At 48.7% G+C, this 10,711-nt stretch overlaps 2 protein-coding genes across 2 annotated transcripts in view; both read right to left on the bottom strand.

The window, feature by feature from the left end:
- On the bottom strand, positions 1-8,609 carry LOC123138626 (uncharacterized). Its single transcript, XM_044558576.1, is given in 3 exon segments — positions 1-872; positions 6,549-6,609; positions 8,346-8,609. Coding segments are annotated over 3 exon segments (1,197 nt in total).
- A 690-nt stretch (positions 8,610-9,299) lies between these two features.
- The window catches only part of LOC123138625 (uncharacterized), a 14,187-nt gene continuing 12,775 nt past the window's right edge, over positions 9,300-10,711 (bottom strand). Inside the window, 1 exon segment of the mRNA XM_044558575.1 lies at positions 9,300-9,568. Coding sequence (XP_044414510.1) covers positions 9,300-9,568 — 269 coding nt within the window.

The following is a 10,711-nucleotide window of genomic DNA, read 5'->3' as shown; positions in this document are numbered from 1 at the left end:
CTAACCTGCATTCTGAGTTTGACCGAAAGCATCAATGGATTTATGAAAGAACATCCGTGCATTGCAATACACCATGAAATTGATGAGACACATACCAGTAGGCCTTGTCCATGAGTCACACATCACAGTTACGCCATAGTTCCTCTAGTCTTGCTAGAACATCTTCAGCCACTATTCAGCTTCTTCATAATTTTTGTCCAAATAAATCCCATCAATCTCCTTAGCAGTTGGAACAGGAGTTGGGCCAAGGTTTTGAGATATCTTGACTGCCGCACGAAAATAGGGACAATTTGCTTTCAGACCAGCAATGTAATTAGCATGAAAGAACATTGCCCAGGCTTGGCCAAGTACATCTTCTGACTCAACAATCAAAGCACTGCTGATCTTTGGTTGCATTGATACTTTGTTGCTCGATAATTCCTTGTCAAAGTATGTTGTGATACTTTGTTTCCCAAGCGACACACGAACACCACTCCCACTCCCTCTCCTCCTCTCAACTGCACGAGAGACATTCTTGTCTCTTAGGGACTCCCGAAGTGCGGCCTGAATCTGTTCATCATCATCTTCTTCAATATTTATCACCCCTTCTCCATGGTACAACCCTTCCATGATATCCCGTTCCAAGCGGAGTTTACGATTTGTCTTTTCCCTCTTCTTCCGCCTTGCGTCATCCTGGGAGTCCCTTATTGCAGCACGCACATTTCTTGGAACATTGGGGCACTCCCTCACTTCACCTAGTATACCTCCAAGGTGCTCCCTAAAGCAGGTTGCACCTCCTCCTCTAGTGATTAGGGGGCAGTACCGACAATCAAATCCCCCACCAAACTTGGGGCCATGGTTCCAAATATAATGGATGTCATTGCTTACAAGCCCTACATATCAAAATTTCAAGCACCAGGTTAGCAATGCATCATAATATATAGCTATAACAGAATAAACAATATGTCAACTCTAAATGCATCATCATATGAAATAAAAAAGGAGTAAGGAATAAAAAAGAATAAACCAGGACAGTAACAAAAAATAGCACAATTTTTACAACAGAATAAACAACATTCAACTTTAAATGCATCATAACATCAACTAAAAAGATAATAAGGCAGAAAAAACCAGAATTGTCACATTTTTTACTCTAAATGCATAACAACATCAAGTAAAAGGATAACAAGGCATAACAAACAGAATTAGCCCAATTTTAATTTCAAACAAAATTAACACATTTTTATTTAAATCAGTGGCAGAGGCAGTACCCGGCGACCCGGGGCAGCTGTCCGGGCTCACCAGCGAGCGTCCACATAAACCATGCTATGGCGCCACGTATTAATTAGCCATATTTAAAAAAGATGGGAATTCACTGTCCATTATATTTGGCAATCCTCCCATTTAAAAAAGATGGCAATCCACAACGGCTCTTCCTAGACATTCATGTCCACTAATTAGGCAAGGTAAGTTAAGATCAACTAGATTTTGGGATTTCAATCAGTGGACACGCACGCACACACAAATTTATGGGATGGGAATTCACTGCTTAGGTTCGGAGATTTTATTAGTAGTAAATTGGTTTGTAATTTGCATCTATATAGGAATTTGGGGATTCGATCGTTCCGAAAAGGTTCATTGAAGGAAAATCGATCTCCACTCCTTATAGGTTTTGCTTCTTCTTGACTCCTCTAGCCAAATCATTGTTAGTTAGTTCAATCATTTTAAATCATTCAATTTTAATCTGAAGTTATAAATATCAGAACTAGAGGGAAGGACTATCACCGTTCTTCATTATTGTCAGGCTGAAGATTTTTTATGTCGTTAGATTGTGTTGAGATGAATCATTGCTTCAGACCTTCAGTGACTCAAATCAAGAGGTAATTGTGTGTTTCTTGTGGCTTGCTGAAATATATAGTAGATCTTTCTTAAATAGTTACCGTCATTATTGAGAGACCAACTTGAGACTTAGATTCTTCATTTGATAAATCATGTTCCATTTTCTGGTTGCAAAGATTTTAAAAGTTTGGCAAAAAAAGGTTGAAATGGAGGAGCATGTGGTATTTTGTCTTTTTAGTTAGCTTGCCGTCTGCCCCGGCTCTTAATTTTTCCTGGCTCCGCCACTGCGCATTGTGTAGTCAGTCAGGGAGTAATAGGTTGTTTTGTATCGATGATGAACAACACAGCAACTCGGGGTATCCGTGAGCCATCGCTGATTTTTTTCTTGGCATTGATATCTAAGCTTAAGTTTCAGTTTCTGGTGGCTTGTTAGTTCCTCTTGTTTGTTGTGCGCATATTGTTTACGCGTTGACTGCATCTAAGAGAGATGGCGATCATCATGTTGTTACAGAATCCCAGTTCCAGATCGTATTGCTGAAACTGTACCAAGAAAGACTGGGAAACAACACTATGGCATCGACTTCATTGTTTATGCCTCATTAATAAATTGAGGTGTTAGAGCATCTCCAATAGCACCTTATAATAGGTCACCAAAAGTGGCTCGAGTAAAAAAATTAGGCACCAAAACTGCTTTCTTTCATGAAAAAATGTGGTCTCCAACAATTGCCCTATAATAAGGCTGCCACACGGCAATGACATATGCACTTTTCATCTCGAATAACACATACATATTGGATACAGAAAATATCAAATGCAACTCATATGTCCAAAATAAACCCAACAATGATTATTACATACTTCATCAAATCAAAGTCAACAACAAAGCTTTTAGCACACAATACAACAAAGTTCATCACACTAATACAACAAAGGTAGAGATGCAACTATGGTTGTTCATGCCCATGCCATGTCCACCACTCCTCTGTGAGATCCTATGAGATCTTTTCAAGATCAGTGCATCCGCATCTCTAATGTCATGGTACACCTAAAGAAAGCGTTTGATCCGGTCTTGCCTTCTAGCCGTCCGCATGGGTAATCCCACGAGGTCATACAAAGGGTATTCGCATGAGGTCATGTCGTGCAAGATCACGCATGATGTTATCATGTAACAAAGGATCTCTTGATCCCAAAGCCTAACCAGTTCTCACACAATAGCAAATTGGCATTGCAAAACCCCAAATGCCCTCTTAACATATTTCCTAGTCGTCCATGGAGCATTGTGAAAATAAATGTACTTTCATATCTTTGGGTTTTACTATTGGCTTGATAAACGTAGCCCACCCTGGAGAGATCTCATCCGGGAGGTACTACTGAAAGTTGTCGGTGCATCCGTTTGCTTGGAAGGTCACCGATCAAAGTTCTTCATTCGCTAATTTTGTAAAGAGAGGTGAGCGGTGGAGCACATTGAAATCATGCAAGATCCAAGCATCCCATAATATGCACGTCATATCCATGTCTCATGATCAGCACAGCCTCAAGGATGATGGTGGCCTCCTTCTTCTGTCCTCTAAGCTATCCATGCCAATAGAACCGCCATGCTTCGGCCTCTTTTTCATGTGCATTGCCAAGATCAACGCAAGAGCTTCCTCCTCCTCCATGTCAAACTCCTCACCCAACAAGGAATCGTAGCAAAACTTGTAGTCACATGAGCTCATCTACAATAGAAACTATCTAGAGCTCTCAATCTTCTGTGCTTATGCAAAGAAATGCATGACAAATTTATTTACCTTGTAGGGATTCCATCAAACACCCTGTTTTCGGCAAGGAGCAAACCGGCGGACGACTCGTCGATGGCTAGATGGTAGCCAGCAGGGATGAAGAATCATAGAAATGGACTCCGTGAGCCGCCAGAGAGTCGATGTGATTGCATGGGAGGATATGCCGCGCCAAGGACAGCTAGCGAAAACATCGTGGGAAACACTCCGTTGCGATGGTCGAGTGGCCAGAAGTGGTACACCAACGGGTGCCAGTTGATCTCCATATGCCGCCGACAGCCATTTAGGCAGTTGGCTGGAATCGGAGAGGTAGCCGAGGTCAAATCGGCGCAGCGGAGGGGGCTCCGGAAACGGTCCGAGGCGGCGAGATATTGGGTGGGATTGGGATGGAGTCTTGGTGAGCGGCGGTGCAGAGGGGATGGCTTGTGGGGCAGTAGTGCGGTGGTGGTGGTGTGAAGGTGCGGTCGGAGGTGGGAATGAAACTGATGGTTGGAGGGTCGCACGCGGCTTGTCTTGATTTTGCCGTAGCCGCTCAAGTGTTGTATATTTGCGGCACTTGGTGCCTTCTTTTGGGCTGCACGCGACTTTTTTGCCCCCAAATGCCAAAAAACGGTTTGAGCAGACTCCTATTGGAGATGCTTGTTATGCTAGTTCCACAAAGCATTGTTCTGTAAGTTCGCTTCTTGCACAGTAACTTGCGTTGTTTCATATCCCAGCTGGATTTTTGTTTGATAGGATTCTGGTTTCGTGTGGACGCTAAATAACTGAGCTCAAGCTTATATGAGCTCAGGTTGACAGTAAAATTTAAAATAAATGAAAAAAATCTGACTTTCTTGTGGTTGTGAAACATTATGTTTGTGGAAAACTGGACGACACCCAAAACAGGTGTGGCTACCTCATATATATAAGCGTACACGAAGTGTACAAATACACAATATACATGATATACACGGTAGCTACATATAAACATTATCTAACACCCTCCCTCAATCTTAACTGTGGCCTGAAGTACAAAGCAAGTTAAGATTGTGCCTACAACCTTCAAACGGAGGTTGTGGAAGTGGCTTCGTGAAGATGTCAGCAAGTTGATCTTTGGAGGAGATGAACTTGATATGAAGAAGTTTCTGTGTAACACTTTCCCTCACAAAGTGACAGTCAACTTCGATGTGCTTCGTACGAGCATGAAAAAATGGATTAGATGAAAGATATGTCGCAGCAATATTATCACACCAAAGAACCGGTGGCTGCTCTTGAGAGACTCCCAACTCTCTCAATAGAGACTGTACCCGAATGAGCTCAGTCGCGGCATTGGCAACCGCCTTATACTCTGCTTCAGTGCTACTCCGAGAGACTGTGGCCTGCTTGCAAGCACTCCAGGCGATCAAGTTGCGACCAAAGAAGACAGCATAGCCCCCCGTATCACCGGTCATCTAGGCTCCCAGCCCAATCTGCATCAGAGAATGCCGAGAGAGTACTCGAGGAGGTATACCAAAGATGCAAGTCATAGGAGACAGTATGAGAGAGATAACGCAGTATACGCTTCACAACTGACCAGTGTGAAGTCCGTGGAGCATGAAGATACTGACACACACGGTTTACCGCATAGGAGATGTTCGGCCGTGTGATAGTCAAGTACTACAAGTCACCAACAACAGTGCGGTATTCTGTAGCATCATCTGAAGGAAGCAAGGCACCATCCAAGGCTGATAACCGTTTAGTTGCAGGCATAGGGGTGGTAGCATGCTTGCATTGCAACATACCAGCATGTTGCAGCAAGTCAAGGAATACTTATGTTGAGTGAGAGTCAGGCCAGCAGAAGACCGTGAAACCTCCAGACCAATGAAGTAATGGAGAGCACCCAGATCCTTGACGGCAAAATGACCACTCAGAGCAGACAGCAAACGATCAATGACAGTCACTGATGAGCTGATAAAAATAATGTCATCAACATAAACCAGTACGTACATAGTAATCTCAGGACGATGAAACATGAACAGAGACGTGTCTGCAGTGGACGGAGCAAATACAAGACATCAAAGAACCTAGCCAAGTCGGGCATGCCATGCACGAGGAGCCTGCTTAAATCCATAAAGCGCCTTAACAAGATGACACAAATGATGCGGACGAGCAGGATCAACAAAAGCTAGAGGTTTCCGCATGTGAACCTCTTCCTCCAAGACCCTATGGAGAAAAGCATTCTGAACATAAAGCTGAAGCTGAGATCACCCTTTGGCAACAGCGAAGGACAGAAGCAGATGAATGGTGGTAGCTTTGACAACTGGACTGAAGGTATCCTCGTAACCAAGATCATACTGTTGTTTATCCTTTGGCCACCAATCGTGCCTTGTATCGCTCGATAGATCCATCAGCATGCTTCTTTACCTTAAACATCCACTTGGAGTCAATGATGTTGACACCAGACACAGGAGGAACCAAGCGCCATCTATCGTTCCTCTGTAGTGCCTGAAACTCCAGCTCCATGGCACTGTGCCAATGACGAATCGGAAGGGCCATCTCAAAATGCCGAGGCTTAGCAGTGGGGTCAGTATCTGTCTATGCCATACATGCCGCAACCCACGCAACCGTGTCATCAGTGCACTCCTTCGGCCGAATGATACCACTCTGACTGCATGCACGAGGACGCAGAACAGGGATAGACGGCGGAGGTGGCAGCGGAGACGAAGATGATGCTGATGATGGAGACCCCTCCCCAGATGTAAAGCCAGTCACATGAGGCGACCGGCCTGGCAAGGAAGGCGTGGACGCCTTCTCGGCCAATGCGGGCGGGGACGCCGACTCGACCCCCATTGCAGAGGTTGGCTCAGGCGAAGCTGGCTCGGCAGCTCGCCCGGCTCGGCCAACACGTCGGCAAGTCCCGAGGTGGCGGGGCCCGGCTCGGCCAGCCCCGTCGGCAAGCCAGGTGACAGAGGGGCGTCACGAGTGGGCTCGGCGGACATCCGAGGGGACGTGGACGGCTGCTCATCCGGAAGCTCGAGGCGTGCTCCACGTCCAGTACCTGCACCATGGTTAGGTAGCAACAACAGCGTATATGCAGCATCAACAAATTGACCAGGCAAAGGTAAAGCAGATTTCTCAGGTGAAGTGGGAGTGGTGGAGGTGACTGGAAGTGCGGAAAAAGGAAAAAAATTCTCATCAAACACCACATCATGTGAGATGTAGACGCGGTTAGAGGGAACATGAAGACACTTATACCCTTTATGAAGAGAACAATAACCAAGAAACACACACTGTTTAGACCGAAACTCCAACTTGCTTCTGTTATATGGACGAAGATGTGGCCAACACGCGCTCGCAAAGACCTTGAGAAACGTATAATCAGGAACTTCATTCAGCAAGAGCTCAAGTGATGTTTTCATCTAACGGAGTCGTGTAGGAAGCTTGTTAATGAGAAAGCATGCGGTGGAAAATGCATCACTCCAAATCAGAAAGGCACGGAGGCATGGGAAAGCAAAGCAAGACCAGTCTCAACTATATGACGATATTTATGCTCAGCTACACCGTTTTGCTGATGTTTATGAGGACAAGAGACACGATGTGTAATTCTAAGCTTATTAAAGAATGCATTGAGGTTGTGATACTCACCCCCCAACCGGATTGCACACGAAAGATTTTATGACTGAGTAGACGCTTAACATGCGCTTGGAATTGCAAGAATACATTAAACACACCAGACTTGCGTTTAAGAAAATAAAGCCAAGTGAACCGACTATAAGCATCAATTAAACAGACATAGTAATTATGACCACTAACAGAGCTTTGGGCATGGCCCCATACATCCGAAAACACAAGTTCAAGCGTTTTATTGACTACACGACTCGACTGAGAAAAAGGAAGCTGGTGACTCTTGCCTTGCTGACAGGCATTACAAACTGCATCAACATGTTTATTGAACACGACTGGAAGCCCATGAGGATGAAGTAAATGGCGAACAATGGGAGTGGCAGAATGACCAAGGCGTGCATGCCAATGTGATGGAGACACACGAACACCACTCAAAGCACTAGGAGTTGGTGGCACATCAAGTGCATAAAGACCATTATGGCGCAGTTGACCTCTAAGGAGTACGTCCCACATGTCCCAGTCCTTAACAAAAAAATCAGAAGGATGAAATTCAGCAAGAACACTATTATCACGAGCAAGTTTAGGAACTAAAAGCAAATTACATGAAACAGAGGGAATACGAAGGACATTGAGAAGAAGTAATTGTGTGGATCGACGTGTAAGAAGTGATGCCTAACCAATATGTGAGATGTGCATACCTTCCCCATTAGCGGAGTGAACCAGATCGTGTCCACGGTACGGCTCCTATGTAGAGAGCTGGCCCATCTCAATCATCAGGTGATTGGTAGCTCCCGTATCCATGTACAAAGATGCATCAACTAGATAAGAAGGATTATGCCCCTGCTCATGACTCGCTAGGACAGCCTGCTTCTCACTACCCTTGCCATTTTTCCTGATCCCCAAGAAATCCTGCTTGAAGCGACGATGACAACGGGAGGCAAGGTGACCATCAAGTCCACACAACTGAAGGGCGGCAGGCATGGACTCGACCTGCCGTGGAGGTAGTGGTGTTCCACGAACTAGGCACGGTCGGTGGAGGTTTTCCACCAGTTGGTGGCTTGTAGGGCTTGCCCTTCCCACGCGTTGCAGCATTGGTGGAAGGGAAACACGGCATAGAGCAGCGAGCCTGGATGCGCTGTGCCATAGCGAGGAGACGCGCATACAACTCACAGGCTTGATGGGAGTGTCATGACCATTGATATTCTCCACCAAATTATCATAGTCGTCACTCAGTCCGTTGAGCACATAAGAGGTGAACTCCTTCGGACCAAGCGCCTTGCCAATGGAGAGAAGTGTGTCAGTCATACCCGGCACTTTGTTGAAGTAGTCGGTGACGGCGAGATCATGAAGCTTCACCTCCCCAAGCGTAGTGCGGATGGCGTGCCCACGCTTGAGACTGCGAAGCAAAACTGGTATGAAGAGCCATCCACGCATCCCGAGACGTATCGGCGAAGATGACCAGTGACGAGACCCCCTCCGTAAGAGAGCACTGGATGGCAGAGATAATGGCATGATCTTGATCACCCACACATGGTGCCCCAGATGGTATGGCGGTGGGCACGGCAAAGTGCCATCCGGAAACCCCTCCAAGTAGCGACTGTGGAAAAGTAGCAGAGCTGACCATGCCATGACAGATAGTTATCCGTCGTCAGCTTCAGCGGGATGAGATGCACAAAGTACAAATGTGCACTAGATAGACCATGATCCGAAGGAGACGGCGACACATAAGAGCTCGGGGGTGAAGGACCACTCAGTACCACGGACGAAGCCACCAGCTTCATCGATGGTCCGTCGTAGGGCGCTCCGTATGAAGTGGGCGCGCCATAAGGAGACACGGTCACCGAGGCTGGCGGATAGGCGTAGGCCAACGGGGCAGATGAAGCCGGCCACGGGCTGGCGAGGGCAGCGCTGTAGGAGCCATCCGCAGGCAGCTGTGGCGGGTACGGGACACCGCCATGAGTCAGGGTGGACACGGTCCGGGCCGGTCCCGTCCCGGTCCGAGCCGTCGTTTGGACCGGCCGCCGGCCGTCCAGTCCATACCGGACCGAGCAGTGCAGCGGTCCCAATTTCAGGGACAGGACCGGCAGATTCAAAGCTCGGTGCGGACCGTCGGTCCTCACGGTCCTAACGGCATACAATCACTGCCACGTAGGCCCAGGCTATCAGAGTGGTACTCGGCGCAGCAGCACGGTGGCCGGAGACGCAGAAGACGGACCTGATGCGTGGCGGCACGGCGGCGCGAGGGACAGAGACGCGGAGGCACGGCCGCGAGGGGGAGAGGGGAGGAACAGCCGCACAAGGGAGCGGCGGCGCGAGGCAGAGGCACGACGGCCGGCGGCGCGTCCTAGTCCAGTCGGCTAGTGGAAGGAGCGGCGGCGGCGGCGCGGTGCGTCCTGGTGGAAGCGGCAGCGCACACACGCACGAACGGGATGCGGGATGAGTTTAGGTCACGCACACACGCACGATCTCTATGTGTGATGCGTGATGGGCTTCCTGATTTGCTCTAATTGGGCTGGGCCATCGGTCCTCCAAGCCGGACCGAGCTAAGACCGGACCGGACCGGTCGATTTTCGGGCCGAAATTGCCAGCTCGGACCGGCCAGTTTTCCTAGCGGGCCGAGACCGATTGGTCCGGTCCTGGTCGATCCATGAGCGGGCTCAAAAGCCCGCTCGCTACGTCCAGGCTGAGCCATGAGTCGGGCCCGCCAACAGGTGTTGCTGGACTCCCTGCTGCGATTGCGGGACCCCACCCGGCTACATGCGCGGGGCGTAGCCCAGCTGCATATACGGGACGTCACCCGGCCCGCCCGGCTGCATGTGCGGGAGGACGCCCGACTACAGATGTGGAATGGAGCCTGGCTGTGATTGTGGGACGCCGCCATGTGGTGCGTCGTAGGCCGACATGGCCCCCCACCAGAGAGCAGTCACGGGTGATGAAGCGGCGCCGTAGCAGCCCGCCGGCGGCTGGGCGACGGGATCACTGAAGGCCAATGGCAGGCGGCCATAGCCATGGAGGTGCCGACCAGGGAAACAAGCGGCCGAGATGTTGGGGAACGTAGCATGCAAAAAAAACTACGATCATGCAAGATCTATCGAGATGCAGAGCAACGAGAAGGGGAGAGTGTGTCCATGTACCCTCGTAGACCAAAAGCGGAAGCGTAAGGTTAACGCGGTTGATGTAGTCGAACGTCTTCACAATCCAACCGATCTAGTACCGAACGTACGACACCTCCGAGTTCAGCACACATTCAGCTCGATGAGAACCCTCAAACTCTTGATCCAGCTGAGAGTCGAGGGAGAGTTCTGTCAGCATGACGTCCTGGTGACGGTCATGGTGATGTGATCTGCGTAGGGCTTCACCTAAGCACTACTACGCTATGACCAGAGGAGTAAAATGTGGAGGGGGGCACCGCACACGGCTAAGAGAACAATTGATGTACTATGGGGTGCCCCCTGTCCCCGTATATAAAGGAGGGGAGGAGGAGGCCGGCCACCAAGGGGCGCGCCATGGGGGGGGAGTCCTACTAGGACTCCACT

This window comes from Triticum aestivum, chromosome 6B (assembly GCF_018294505.1).
Source record: "Triticum aestivum cultivar Chinese Spring chromosome 6B, IWGSC CS RefSeq v2.1, whole genome shotgun sequence".
Lineage (NCBI taxonomy): Eukaryota > Viridiplantae > Streptophyta > Magnoliopsida > Poales > Poaceae > Triticum > Triticum aestivum.
This window is presented reverse-complemented; position numbering and strand designations above follow the sequence as displayed.